This window comes from Platalea leucorodia (genome assembly GCF_965183815.1).
Source record: "Platalea leucorodia genome assembly, chromosome: 9".
Classification (NCBI taxonomy): domain Eukaryota; kingdom Metazoa; phylum Chordata; class Aves; order Pelecaniformes; family Threskiornithidae; genus Platalea; species Platalea leucorodia.
In genome coordinates this window covers 24,980,478-24,995,742 of record NC_138831.1, presented here as the reverse complement: position 1 = coordinate 24,995,742, position 15,265 = coordinate 24,980,478, and the positions used below count along the sequence as shown (strand labels likewise).

General features: G+C 38.7%; 1 protein-coding gene across 1 annotated transcript in view; it reads left to right on the top strand.

Moving 5' to 3' along the window:
* WNT7A (Wnt family member 7A) overlaps nt 1–8,374 on the top strand; it is a gene marked incomplete at both ends in the record, with an annotated part of 35,433 nt that extends 27,059 nt beyond the window's left edge. The window contains one exon of the mRNA XM_082321686.1: nt 7,895–8,374. Within this exon, the coding sequence (XP_082177812.1) occupies nt 7,895–8,374 (480 nt within the window). The remainder of the gene's footprint in view (nt 1–7,894) is intronic.
* Between the last annotated feature and the right edge of the window lie 6,891 nt (nt 8,375–15,265).

The window sequence follows — 15,265 nt, the reverse complement described above, 5'->3', positions numbered from 1 at the left end:
ATGTGATACACAACCTGAAGCTCACAATTCCAGCTCATGGATTAATGGTTTTGATTTACATTTTGATGACGAGAGAGAGAGGGACGAGGGTGCAGGTCCTTACTCTCTGGGGAAAACTGCAATGTGTTCATGAGAGATGTAAAAAGGCAAGGAATCCCACAGACTAGGCTGTTATCAGATATGATGCAAAAAGGAGGGGGCGAGGGAGAAGAGAATACCTGGCAGGAGACCTGCTCTGAGGAGGGACTGACGTGGCAGTGTGGATTTCTGCGTGTATCATTCCTCTCAAATCCGTATCAGATTTTGCTGAGCTATTAACCTCAGGTGTTGCCACATCATGCCCACTATCTCTGCACGCAGTATCTTGATGAAGATAAATAAAAACTTAAGAACCTTATTTGACTTTCACAGGCTATGATTAGATTTGCAGAGCTGTCAGAGAAAAATAGTGAGGAATGAGCAAGCTAGATACAGACTCTGAGCCACATACATGGTATCCACTTTCATAGCTACTTTTGCAAAACTGAGAGGGTTTTGGCAGAAGTTTATCCTAGGAGCAGCTATGGTGGGATATAAAGTATTCTCCTAGAAGGACCCCTCAGTGATAGAAAGCTGAAGTATTATGATACCTTGTTTTATTTCACACAGTAGTTCCTACAATTTGAAAAAAGGCACAGGGCATGCCTTATGGTTTAGTTTGAGAACAGCATTATTAGATTATGTGAGAATCTGTCTCATTAAATCTCTTTTTTTAAAAACGGTGATGTCTTTTTTATTCTAAGTCCAATTATTCTTAAAAAATAACAATTATGAAAGCATTCTATGACATTTATTTTCTACTGCTCTTTTAGTTTTTGGTCCCAGAAGTGGTGATAAATTGATTTAGTAAATGGCAAGTCATGAAGGTTATCAGAAGTACAAGAAAAATATGTAGGAGAAAATATTTTTTGCTGCATTCCTCTCAGCTTTTACTGGCCTGCTCTCAGACTTCTGTATTCATTTGCCATTCTGCACAATGCTACTCATTGAATGAAGGGTACTAGATCTTCTGTCCTCTAATTTAAATAATGCAACTTACCCATGGAAAGGGAAGAACATGTCATTCAGTTTGTGTGGGCTGACAACAGTGCATGAGTACTGTGACCATACTGAAAGACTAATATTTTTTCTTTACTCATTTGATATATTGTGTAATTAGAAGCTGCATTTAGAAAATAATTGCTGCATATGGTCAACTTTTTTTTTTTAAAGCTGAAGTAAAGGGCAACTAATATTCCAGGGCAGAAAGTATAAAAATAATTATGAAACTCTATAAAGTGCATCTAAGAAATGTAAGGAACCTCCTGCTTTGTGGCAGCATAGAGAAAAGTTAGAAATAGTACAAAAAAGGTTAACCTTATGAGAGTGCAAAATTTCTGAAGTCTTAATTTTTGAGGGTATCATGAGTTAGAATCTGGAAAAAGTGTTTCTGCTCTTGAAAATAGGATATCCATTATTGAAGGTAGAAATTAGGAAATACCACCCCTCTGTGATGTTTCTAGCATTATGTCATTTATCAGCGTTCTGTTGGCTGTCTTCATAATTGGTCCTCAGACCATCATGTTGCCTGATCTTTAGACATCTATTCCAAGGAAAGTGCAATGGTGATTTGATTGATGTAGGTCACGTGCTATGGTGACTTCCAAACCATTTTTTATTTGAGAAAAAAAATTTCTTGTAATGAGAAAAATGGTTCAACCTGCCAGGGGTAGTAGTATTTCTGGGATAGTCATGGCTCACAGTGTTCAGTATATCAAATTTGTCTGATACTGACTTCAGATATTATTCTTTTGCACAGATTTACTAATCAAAAACATGAGAAAAAAAATCTTCTGGCTGTGCTTAATAAGGTCTTCATAATATGTTCAACTGAAATATGAAAGACTGTCTGGAATTAATCACTCTTAATATGGGACACAATCAGTTCCAAACTCATCCACAGTTACTTTGCCACAGGATATCAAGGCAAAATATGTTATGTTTCTACAGAACACATTTTACTATAGCTCTATTAATATAGTTAGTGAACATACACTGATGGGAAATAATATTTTCTGTTTAAATATGCCTTTGCTAACTTTAAACTTGCATTTGGGTACTTTTTTATTATGCTGTTTCTCGCATTTCTTAAAGATTTCGTAGGGTTTGTCTTTAACAGCAGTGTTTCTTCTTTATGCTCTCTCATGTTCATTTTTGTTTTCCAATGAAAAAGCACCAAGTATTATTTCTACTTTCCTCAAGTTTCAGAGCTCTGATGTTAAGTCAGTCCTACAAGTTACTTAAGCAGTAGCATCCTTTTGAGATTACTGTCACACTTGAATATTATATATGTTGAATAAAACAAGTGGCAGAGTCCTTTCCTAGTCATTTTAATTAGACATAGTCTTCTTACTTCTTGTCAAATCTTTCTTACATATACATCCACTGCCCTTTTCAATGCCTAGGCTCACTCTAGACCTCAGTTGCCAGTTACTCTAGATATGATTTGGTTCTCAAATAAGTTAATTTGTTGAAAGACTAAATATGACATGGCTGAAATACCAAGCTTATGGTATTCTCTTAAAACAATATTTTTACTCAATGAATCCTTCTTCAAAAGCAAAAAACATATCTCTAGCCTCATTCCTGAAGTTTGAGGGGATTTGTCTTATAGCTACATTTGCCTCTGAAAGTAATATAAATCGTAAGTCCTCATCTGCCACAAGCTGAAAGGGGCAGGTTTGCATCTGTCTGTTGGCCTCTCCAGCCCACAGAAATGTTGTGACCACTCTCCATGCCCTGCCATGTTCTTCTCTGCAGTGAAAAATTTACTCTTGTTTTGCCAATAGTTGTGTTTTCTTTCACCTATAGTAAAGGTATGTGTGCAGGCACTTGTAGGAGATGGGTGTTTCCTGACCCAGATGATCTGATGTCAGACAAAATTAGGAAAGGTTATGGCCTTGGTGGGTTAGGAATCAGTGTCTGTTGTCTCACTAATTACATCAGCTTCACATGTAGATTGGAGTCTGTGTTATTTCTGATAAAGCAGTAAAGGGTCCCTGGCCTCAGGCACTATGGTATTGGCAGTGTATTGACTGTGAGGCAGGATTTAGTTTCTATGGGAAATCCTGTTGGTGAAGGAGAATGCACTGGAGGTGCACATGTATTTCATGCTTTAGCATTCTGGTGACCAAACCCAGGGCTGTGCAGTACCTGATCCCACATGAGTGGGCATGTGGGGTTCCAGACTGCCCTGGCAGATGTGTTTGGAAAGTCAGCTGACTTTAGATGCTGGAAACCCAGGGAGGTACAGACCACTGACTAACATGGGTAACAGAGACACTGAGCTGAGAAAACCCACTGCACGTGGGTGATCAGTGTTTCTGAGGACACCAGCCTCATAACAACCTTTCCATTTGCCCAGACCTGAGCACCCACCCACCACCCGGAGGGCACACCTCTGACCCACCACCCATCCCACCACCCAGGGGGCACACCTCCAACATGGCTGCAGGGTGGCAGTGGCAGCACTCATAAGCAAATGCCACTCCAGCGCCCAGTCGCAGTAGTCAGCACTTTCCGGTGGTTTCACTGGAAATCAGAAACGTTGGCTCAGCCAGCACCCAGCCAGGGTACCATTACCAGACACCCCTGCTCATTGCTGCCCACTGCAGGACCACAGTGCTGGTACCGGCCCATGCAGCTCCCAGGCTGCAGGGTTCTCCAGAGCTACAGCTTGCCACCCTCACATGATGCACCCTACGCATTCTCTGCAAAACTAAAGGCTAAGAAAAAACATGTGAAGTTCCTAATGGCAGTGCCCAAAGGTACTATATCTGAAGATAACATCAATAGAGAGAGCCAGTGCAAGTTCTCTTCACACAAACTATTTCCCAGGGGCTAATGGCAAAGGGGAGAGAGAGAGAAAAAAACAAGTACTGACAGTTTACTGTAGGACCTCAAAGAAAAAGTGGACAAAGCTAAAAGAACTCCAGCTCTTTGTTCACATTTAATCCAGTTCAGAGCATTCACTGGTGCATACAGATTTACTTTCCATGGCTGACGGAGCTGGATATGGTCATTTGGTAAGAAACAGAGGATCTAGGATTTAAATTTTGTGCCCTTCAGGCTCTTACATTTTAGGAAAAGTCAGTCTATAACATATATAAAGTTTTAATCTAATGTAACAAGTGTCAGCTGCTGGCTAATACCTTCAAAGAAACAAATCCTGATCTTGAAAGGTGAAGAACGCTTTCTGTTTTTAACACAGACCAAGTTTTTAAGTGCTTCTTTTGGCTCACAGTAACCAAGGGAAAGACCAAGGACCCCTACCCAAAGTATCCCCTATTTTTTTTTTCTTCCTTCTCTTGTCAACTCTTGTCTTGAATTTATAACGGCCCTGATTTATCAGAGGGTACTAGAATAATGTAACAGTATTAAAATACCACCATCCACATATTTTAATGCAAAACAAACAGTCCAAGCACCTGATATCACAGTACAATAGAGCTATCAAATCACCATTGCAGGCTTTTGCTTTTGCTGAGGATAGGCAGTTCAAATTACATGTAGCCTATTTTCTAAAGGCTATGGAGTCAATTCATCTCTGGCTGAATTTGCAAAACACCGCATTGAAAGACAGCACCAGCAAGCGGGATATATATACAAGAACAGAACCAACAAAAGGGTTTGTGAGTGAAAGGTAGAGTGGCTGGGTTAGAAAAGGCAGAACTGGAAAGGGAGGTTCAATTGTAGAGTTCAGTGGACCCAAATTAGGCAGATGTGTTCGAGTGATTTTAGCACAGTGTATCAGAAATGCACCCCCAACGAGTGTGAAGAGAAAAGGGAGGGTTAGCCAGTAAATCTTAGGAAGTGCTATCTAGAAAAAAGATGAGAACAATAAATATGGCACAGTTTTAAAAGATATAAATCTCATCCCTCTGCCCCCTCCAAGTCATCTATGAAGGACCCCTAGTGCTTGGGCTCAACTAGTATTTCTCAAACTTCTCATGTTCAGACAAAACCAGACCTTTTTATCCTAACCACTCGTGCCCAGCCTTAGCTGGGACCAGAAAAGCAGAAGCTCATTCTGGTTGGCATCATGTCACTTGGAGCAGGAGACGAACACGTGACACAAGGCTGCCCAGTTGCTGAACTGCTCCAGCCGCTTGCTCAGCTCTTTGCAGTGGAACTACTCATTCTCTCAGAGATTGCTGGCTGTAAATGGGATGTTAATTAAATAAACCAAAAGGCAATTTAAGCTATTTAACTACACTTCAGGAAAAAAACTCTACCTGGATAGATGACACTAAGCCATCCTGTATTTTGTATTAATATTTCAAGTCAATTTGGCGGATCCTGACGGAAGGCGAGTTAGAAATATTTTGTTGCAAGTTTGAACATTGTACCAAGATACAAGGCCAGCCACTTGAACAAGAGCAGTGATTGAATTAGGGCTGAGAAATGTATCCCTGGCTAGTTTCAAATTAAAAAAAGAGAACTTTTAATAAGGTACAAATGAGGCTGAAAGAATTTATGTTATTTTTCCGGTTTCTGTGCTATAACTCCATCTCCTCATCTACCTTCTAAGTGTACTACCTTATGAATGAGTGAGCAATAAAAGAAGTATGCAGTGGCTGAGAGAGAAACTCAAGATAACAAGATAATGCAAAACGTAAGCCAAAGCTTGAGCAGAACTGCAAGTTAAGATGTCGATCTGAATATAAAAGTTTCTCACATCTGAGTTTTAGGGCAGTCATTAAAAACTAATTTAAAAACAGTAGCACAAAATGTGACCTAATATATGCAAAGTTGACATCTGTCAAAATCTTGGACCTATACTTTCTAGGGGTTTTAATCCAGTCTTCAGACCACACATGCTGACACTTCACTCATAGACTAAAATAAAAATAAAGTTATTTTAATGCCTTTGAAATCCCAGTCTTCATTAAAAAGGGGCAGAGGAAGAACAATGAGTAAAGAAGCAGCATCAAACTATCCTAAGGTTAGGCAATAGCAATTACTGTGCCTAGGTGACATGGGAAGAGCCTCAGGACCAAAAGGTATGAGAATAATAAGCTACTACGTGCAGTCTTTAAACTACTTGTTTTAAGGCTGCCAAGAACAGGACTGAGCTATGTTCACCAGTGTTAGTGAACTACTTATGATCTGCTGGCTGCACAACTTAAGATGTGCTCTTTCTCCTTGCCACCCCCAGTTTATGCTGAGTTTTTAGACTTGAAGTCCCAGTACACATGTCTAGCCTTCAAGCTGGACTTGGCTCCTTCAATGCAGGCTGCCATTTTCAGCAGCAGTCAGTGGAAAGGCAGACAGTGTCTGCATGGTAAGTTTTCCAAACACCCAAAACTGAAGCAGAGTGTTATAGCAAAGGGTTAAGTCAAATTTCCATATCACTGACCTCTGTCCAGCCTTCTAGGCTGCCTAGGTTTGGTGCTGCACAGATCAGCTGGGGATTCTCAGGGGAAAAATTATGTGGCCACTCCCTGAACCCAGATAATGCTTCTGGCTGGGCTTTCCACTGCTGGTATCTGCCAGGTTAGGCAGAATTTAATCATCAAAATTATTATGTTCTCTTTCAAGCAAAGACCAGTGGGAAATTGTTGGAATTAGGTATGTTTTCTATCATTAACCCAATGTGGTTGCTAAGTGAAGTCAGTTATAGTGCTTAGGACAGACAGCAGGGACTAAGCTGGTCTCCAGTTTTATTTGGCAAAGACTGGGTTGGTAAAAAAACAGCAAGACGGAGAAGGTACAAGGATAAAGTTTCAAGGGATGTGAAGGTTGAAGGGAAGATGAAGCTTGTTATCTTCAAAAGGAAAGTAGTGACAATTCGGGCATAGGCATGAGAGACCCCAACAAAGAAGAGAACATGAGACAGGGTGGAGCAAGCCTTGATGTTTAGGTGTTCAAGACGCTTTTACAGTATTAAGGAGGTAGAAAATTTTTAAAAAGAATTGATGACAAAACATGAAACCATTCCTCATCTTTACTCTTACCCTTTATGCTCTAAGAGAGACTAGTTTTCTTGCAAAGTAGCTGGGGCATTTTGTACGCTCCAATATCCACATGAGAGGAGAAAAAACACTTCAAATCCTCCAGAAAGCACAAAGAACTTAAGACTACGGTATATCAAAATAATACTTAGATTTCCAAATTGGAGCATTAACTTGCAACATTTAGAACAGATGATGCCTGTATGAAGAAATGATCATCTGCTCTACACTGTTGATTAATGTGAGACCAACAGGAGGATAAGCATTGATAGAGTTCATCGGCTTGTTCACATCTTGCACCAGCTTGTCATTTTCAGGTGCAAGAACTGAAATGCAGTTTATTTTTGAATATCTGTTTACAAAAATCAAGTTCTAGTACCTATTGTTGAACTTTGAAAACATCCTGCACGTGGCATTTCATGTAAAGGTGTGATTTTCTGCCAGTTCCTAATTTCACTGCCACATGCCAAAAATTGCAACAACAGACAAATCTGAAGCACTGTACGATCATATTGCAAATGACAGTGAAGAGAAGCTGTGGTTAAGGAGGGTCCCATTTTACCTTTGGCCCATGGGCTGTTAGGCAAAGTTATCCTCCTTGCTTAACTCGAAGTGCAAATGGGGAATCAGCTTTGCAGGCAGGACTCAGCTGGCACTGGTGAGCATTTGTTACCTGGGACAACAGAGTCACCAGGCAAGCAAAACCCACAGCTTTGGTGGTAACCTGGCTTGTGTCTGGTGGCAACTCATGCTGGAGAGCAAACCCATCCATGACTGTCATTCGATATGCATCAAATAACCCTGTTATTTTGAAGAGACTCTAGCTTGTATTAATGCATCACTCTCTGTTCTTCCAAATACAGATTCTGGAAGAAAACATGAAGTTAGAGTGCAAGTGCCATGGGGTCTCAGGATCCTGTACCACTAAAACATGCTGGACAACTCTGCCTAAATTCCGGGAGCTGGGCTACATCCTTAAGGACAAATACAATGAAGCTGTTCAAGTTGAACCAGTGAGGGCAAGTCGTAACAAGCGTCCAACCTTCCTCAAAATAAAGAAGCCACTTTCCTATCGCAAACCCATGGATACAGATTTAGTGTACATAGAAAAATCTCCCAATTATTGTGAAGAAGACCCTGTCACTGGCAGTGTGGGAACGCAGGGAAGAATGTGCAACAAGACAGCCCAGCAGTCCAATGGCTGTGATCTGATGTGCTGTGGTCGAGGTTACAATACACACCAGTACTCAAGAGTGTGGCAGTGCAACTGCAAATTTCATTGGTGCTGCTATGTTAAATGCAACACATGCAGTGAAAGAACAGAAGTATATACCTGTAAGTGAGTACGTGGCTGGGCAGGCTGACATGTCCCTGGCCATGAATACATTTGCACATGCACTCAACGTACCTACACAAGACTGTAGGAAAGACCTCCTCTCCCAGAAGAAATGCTGATGAATGGAGCCCTCTCTTTTCTTCTCATGTTTAATTGCTTATGTGGATACACATTTCAGACTCTTATGAAAGTCAGCCAAGGAACAAAAACAAACAAACCCCACCCCGAGCCACCTGACACACAGAAGAGAGAGAAAAAGATCATCTCAGTTAATCTGCTCCTCTAAAGCAAGAAGCATTGACTGCTTTGTGAAGACACACCAGTCAGAGGAGAATCTCTGAGCATAGCAACTAACTCTTGGTTTGGAAAAAAGATGGTCAAAAACTTCAGTGTATAAGGAGCAGGGAGGGGTAGGGGAGAAATCCTCAAAAAAGGGCTTTGCACAGAATGGGATGGACAGTGCCCCATCGTGAATTGCCCATGTGAGAGTGTGGATGACACAGCGTTAGGCTTCTACACTTGTGAAAAGCTTCTGCTGGTCTTGCCCATCTTTCCACTTCGTACCATTTACTACAGCGAGTAGAACTGTTGAAGTTTTCTGTAGACACTGCTTTATCCGTCTGTTTTGTGTGCGTGTGTGCTGCAGATTTTAGCACAGGGATTTGGGACACTTGGGCATAGTAATAGCAATATTTAACAATTTATTCAGATAAAACTAATATTAATTTATTTAATTAAAAAGAACTCTACCAACATTTTTGGAACTATTCTGCAATTAAAGTAGATAGTTGGATTTCTTTGTGGAATAATTTTGTAGAATTGGCAAGGAAAAACTGGAGCTGTATATATTATTCTTAACTAGGATATTTCTACTAGTTGGACTTGCAGGATATGTTCTACAGCACTATATGTTTAAGTACAAAAGCTGGCATCTTTATATATATGTACATACACACACACTGTTGGTTTTGGGTTTTTTTGTTTGTTTGTTTTTTTGTTTTTCCTGTTTGCTGCTAGTTGTCTGGAACAAAAGTCAAGTGGTAGGGGTTACAAATCTTTACCAGGTTTTTTTTTTCTTCTTCAATTAAAGAAAGAAGCATTAACAAAATCCTGTTTGGAATATGCCTAAAAATAAGAAAATCCAGACAAATTTCCATCTTTTGGAAAAATCAACCATAGGATAAGAGAGTATATTTTGTAAAAGACTATTTTTATATAAATATTTTATTTATACTATGTCTGCTTGTTCAACCTGTACTTTTTCTCAAAACAGGCATACAATTTGTAATTCTTAGGCTATTTATCAGAGAAAGGGTAATTAGTTTGTGGACACAACAGCAGCAAGCTGGATACATTCAGCTGCAATTGGTGGATGTGTCAGAAAGCAGGATGAAATTTCTCTCCGGATATGTGTACAAACTGGCTCTTTTCCTGCAGCTCAATTTGCAGAATATGCAAAACAAGAACAGGGTATATAGCACCAATTTTGACACATGGCTTGAATTCATGATTGGTATTAACTGGATGCTCATTTATCCCATTCAAGAAAAAAAAATCCGAATTAGCTTCCCACATGCGTCAGTCATTAAACTGTGGCATTATGACTAGCAAATGTGCTGTGTGTGCTGTCAGTTAAACCTCTATATTGTGTTACTGTCAAATTTGATTTTAATCAGTGGAAGACTGTAGACTGTGACTGTAAAAACTAGCATGACACACATCGTCTGATTCTCATGGATAGGATACAAAGCTTACTTTTTGTCCAACTCTTTTTGGCATTTACATTATTCTTTGCCCCAGAAAGGCCAGAGCGCAAAAATCTAGAAAAACATCTAGGCAAATTTAAAGACTACTCATGTGTTTTTCAGAGCCCAGCCAAGCCATTTTGCGTTCCCTTTATGATATTGCCTTTTTATCACTGCTAATTTCTTCAGATATTTGAGTGGTAAATATTTCTCTGTTTTTAGACTCATTCTGTTCCTCCTGCTTGACTCATTTGTGACTGATAAAAAAATAATCTAAGTTTAATGTTGTTTTTCATTGGGTAAGAAACGTGGCCGAGTGCTATCAATGATATTGCATGTTCTATCTGGGACAGACCAGATTCTTCCCTACATCCAGACTACAGGATCTCATGCCTTTAATGAGGCTAAGAGGGGCATCAGTAAAGGAAACAAACCACCATCCAGCATGCAGAGTATATCACTGACTCCTGTTGATAACGCAAGCGTTACAAGGTGTAGATGATACACATATATCTTGTGTCCACTGATCTTTCTGAGGCAAAACTCCTACCTAAGACTGTGAAAACAGAGAAAGTTTTCTGAGAAAGTAAACAGAAGTATCACAAAAGATGTTGCAAAGTTTCGCTATAACAACCTAACCTTTTAGAACTTGTCTGAATGTAGCATGGTGGTTTTTTTTAAACTCACTTCTTGTATATACGTTATTTATGTAAGAACACAAGCCCATGCAGTACCTGATCCTAGCAATGTATAATTAGGATTAAATATACAGTTTCTTTGCAGACCTGCCACTTAACATAAAATAGAATTTTTATGCAATTCAGACACCAGCATGGGATATCAAAGTAAAATGATTAACATAATTTACTTTCAAACTTATGACTTCTCAATATAAAAGCAATTTTTGGGGGTAATTGAGTCACTGCTTTTAGTTCTTCTAAATTCCACACATCAAGAATTGATAAAACATTAAATACAATGAAGTACATACAGTATGGGCATTAATTACAACACTCTATTATGGTTAAATAATTCAGATCTAACATTTAATTTTTGAATACTTCCCCCCCCTCCAGTTTGTGTTGTTTTTTCATTTAATGGATACCATATCATAGTCAAAAGTATGTTTTCTTCACTGATCAGAGTTATTTTACGAGTTATTACTTTTGCAGCATGTTTGTACCATAGAAAAGTAATCTGTAAAACTCCTGCTTCCTGTATATTTCAGTATGCAGTGATGTGCAATGTACAGCTAGCAGATTAATTATTGAAGGACAAATATCTCTAAACAGTTTTACTCACAATAATAAAGAACTGGATGCACAATGAAATGAATTTGGTACACATTTTCCCTATATTTTACAATTTTACTGCTGGTGATCAGTGTATTAATTAGAGAAAATGTTGATTTGTTTGATAACTGGAATATCAGTTTGGGAACTATGAATCAAAGAGCAAGGAAAACCAAACACTGCATTCACCTAGAAACTATTTGGAAATTCGGCTGTGTCATCTTAGATAGGAGAAATCTGGCCCATCAGAATCTGCCATGAGTCTGGAGTTAATTGGTCATTCTCTAAATGGGCTTGAATGGCATCAAGAATAAACAGGAGAAGGAGAAAGACTTATGATTTTGTAGATATTCCTCCCCTCAACAACAGTTTTTTCTTTGTCCTCAGGGATAGAAGACGTCTGTTTTTACTTGGTGAAGAACCACACAATGGGTGTGAAATGCACACAACTGCAGAACAATACAGCTCTCAAAAGAAAATATACCTTTTCATGTCTACTAACTAAGGGAAGTGCTGGATTGCTGTCCACATTAATAACCTAGCTGAGGCTTTTAAAGAAAACATACCTTCAAGAAGCAGGAAGAGTAAGAGGAGTAGGAAGCGTAAGAGAACAAGCATAATTGCAAGTTGGGAAGCTATTATTTATGAAATCTCACTTCCTCATTTGATAGCGGAACTCATTTGATAGCGGGATTTCCATTTCATGGAGATGAAGCAGTTCTGCCTTGGGATTCCTAAGCAAGTTTTAAGGATTTTGCCTCTTGGCCTTTTCAAAATGACAACTAACCTGAATACAATTAGCTTGAATACTCAAAGTACCTACATAAAACACAAATCAGTCAATGATTAAGTTTTTTTTTGCCATGTATGCACAAACCTAATGGAGATATGTCATTCAACAGTGATAATTAAACTGAAAACATCCTTAAAACGTACTCTTAAGTGGCTCATTTGGTAAAGTTATTGTAAGGGTACACAGTTACTTAGAAAAGGAAAATACTGGACATGTACCATATTACACAAGGCTCTTAATGAACTATCTTGTGGATTACAAAACTGTTTTTAACTGACCACACTTAAAAATCAATTTGTTGAATACAGAAACATCGCAGGCTGCGGTCAGGGTGCACATATTCAAATGAAGATTCAGCATAAGTATTTCTGACAACATTTTTACATTTATCATTATAATAGATACCAGGAAATATGCACTGTGAACATCCAAAATGAGTGTATTAACTAATACAGCCCCCTGTCCCCAACTTGTAACCCCAAGAAGTCAACTGAACAAGAAGCTCTCCAACTCTGCTGGTGGTTGAAGGACTAAACTGCAGACTCAGTGACTGCCATGCCTAGACAGGCTGGCCAAATCTGACTGATACTGCTGTTGTCAACCGACAGGGTCACAGCCCGAGTCAGGCTTAAATGTTCCAAAACTGTCCAAGATTGAACAAGTACAGGAATTTTATCACACAACAGAACTTCAGATGATGAAGTTCATCTAGATTCCAAAACATTCTCCCTTAATTCATGGTTATCTCAGATAGTTGTCACCGTGGCAAGTGACCTAATTTGCTAAACCTATTCATGTTCTTCTGGTCAAAAGCATACCATAATTCCTCAAAGGTGGGCATTTTAATCTTGAACAAAAAATTAAGGGAATCCTTCCTCTGGAAACAAACAATTAATAACATATGATTAAGTCAAAATGATGAAGAGATATACTTGGATTTAAAGGACTCCAGGTGTTTGAAGAAGGATACCAGAACTTTGTGATTCTCTTGTCCAGAGGTGATGCTCTAAGACTCTAAAGGCTTCTTTTGATGCTTTGGAGTTTTATGAAATTACTTATTTTTCCATTTTCTTGTTATTACATATTCATAGATTCATTAACAGCACGTATCATGTAATTTGCAGTTGGGAGGTCAGAAACAAGTCCCAGAGAAATCTCACTTCAAAGTGTAGCACAATATATTTACTACTGGTGCTCTCATGTTCATATAATTCCTTACCTTGATCTTGTATTTTTGTTAGCAAAGTCACTGCATCACACTCTTGTTAGGAAAGATGGCTGCTTTGTAAAGAGGTTTGATATCTCTTGGAGAAGATGAGATTATATTTACCTTAGAGAAATGTTTCCGGAATTCTGTGTGCACAAAAAACCCAAAAATGAGGTAAAGAGGATGGTATCAAAATTGCACCACTTACCTATGATTATTAACTCACAGCAAAACTCTCTTAGCACAGAAAACTTAACCCTAGATTTTGTGTTTCCTATGCTTGCTTGCATCCTTTCTCTGTACCCCCAAAATATATGTTGTATATATCACAGCTGATTTTGTGGTTGCTGATACAAACAATTCACTAGCAGTACATCACAAGCCCAATACTATCAGCATAGAAAACCCTGTGCACCTCTAATTTGTAAGAATGCACAGAAGTTTTTCTTGGGAACAACACATTCTGCACAACTTTCTGTTACTGCAGTACTTCACTTTCCCATTTTCGCCAGCATGCCTGCCTGCAGCATGTATGTACTTGTTATTTTATTCCCTTCCAGCACTTGGAGTTTTAGCTCTCTATAGAGTGTTTATAAGGTCTCTGATCCATTCCCAGTCACTGATGACTTGTGTGTTTTGATTTTCAATCTGTATGTGGGGCTACGATACAATAGAGGAGGACATTCAACACAAAAAAACATTCATCCTCTCACAGCGTACCTTTAATTTTTCAGACCAATACAAGAAATATGCAATTACTCCAGTCATCTAATACACCATATCCTCCTAACTCACCTTTTCAATATTATTGAGAAAGCTGCACTGATGGTTATTTAGAACAAAGTTAAAGAGAGTGGACCAGAAGAAGTGTTCTCTGATAGCCTAAACTTGCATAAAAAATTGTGGCAAAAACTGTAAAGAGACAACACTGAGTTTTGTTCTTTTTCAGGCAGACTTATCAATTTAAATGGAACTTCACATGAACTGTATCACAGATAGTGCTTAATATTATTGGTTAGTCACATTTACTCATTGTACACAATCCTTTTCCAGTCTTATTGAGCTTGCTTCACTCACACGATGTTAGCAAACACTGCTTTAACTATTAAGATTTTACAAATTAGTTTGGCAGATTCCCTCCTGGATCCTTTATGCCGTTTTTCCTTTAATCCTGAAATCCTTTTATTATTTCCACAATAAGAGGCACATAACAGTCTTAGCACTTCAATGACAAAACCCCCCCAAACTTATTTTTGGCCCTGTAGAACTGACAGAATAAATTAAATCAAAATCCATTAGAGAGGTTTCTGGTATTGTCCCAAGGGTTACATTTTACTATCATATACTTTGACCCATTCTCAGCAGTGGAGCATAGAGATTCTCCAAGTGATGGCAACAGTATCTTCAAGAAAAGTAATTTCTACCAAACGCCATCAAACTGCTTTTTAGTGTGATCAGAGAAAAGCAGTTCATCAGACAAGAACTAGTCTAACTAGGAGACAGATAAAGAAACTTGAAAGATAAAGAAACTAATGGCCTATTACAGATAGAGTGCAGCCCAGAAATGCTTTAGAAAACAAAGGAAAAAACAAGGAGAAAAATCCCTGAAAAATTCAATGCATGGAAGGCACACTACTGAGTCTACCAGGGAACATAGAAAGGCTTTGGCTAAATGAGCAGATTTTAGCCCAAGCTAAGGCTGCCTAGTTGTTACACAGCTCATAGTGTAATTTCATTTGGCTCAAGCCAAATCCAAACATCTATTTCATTGAATCAGCAAGAAACCTGTTTTGTGAGTTGTTTCTCACACTTAATTTCTTTCCTAGCAACTTTTATTTTGCACATGGGCCCACAGAAATAT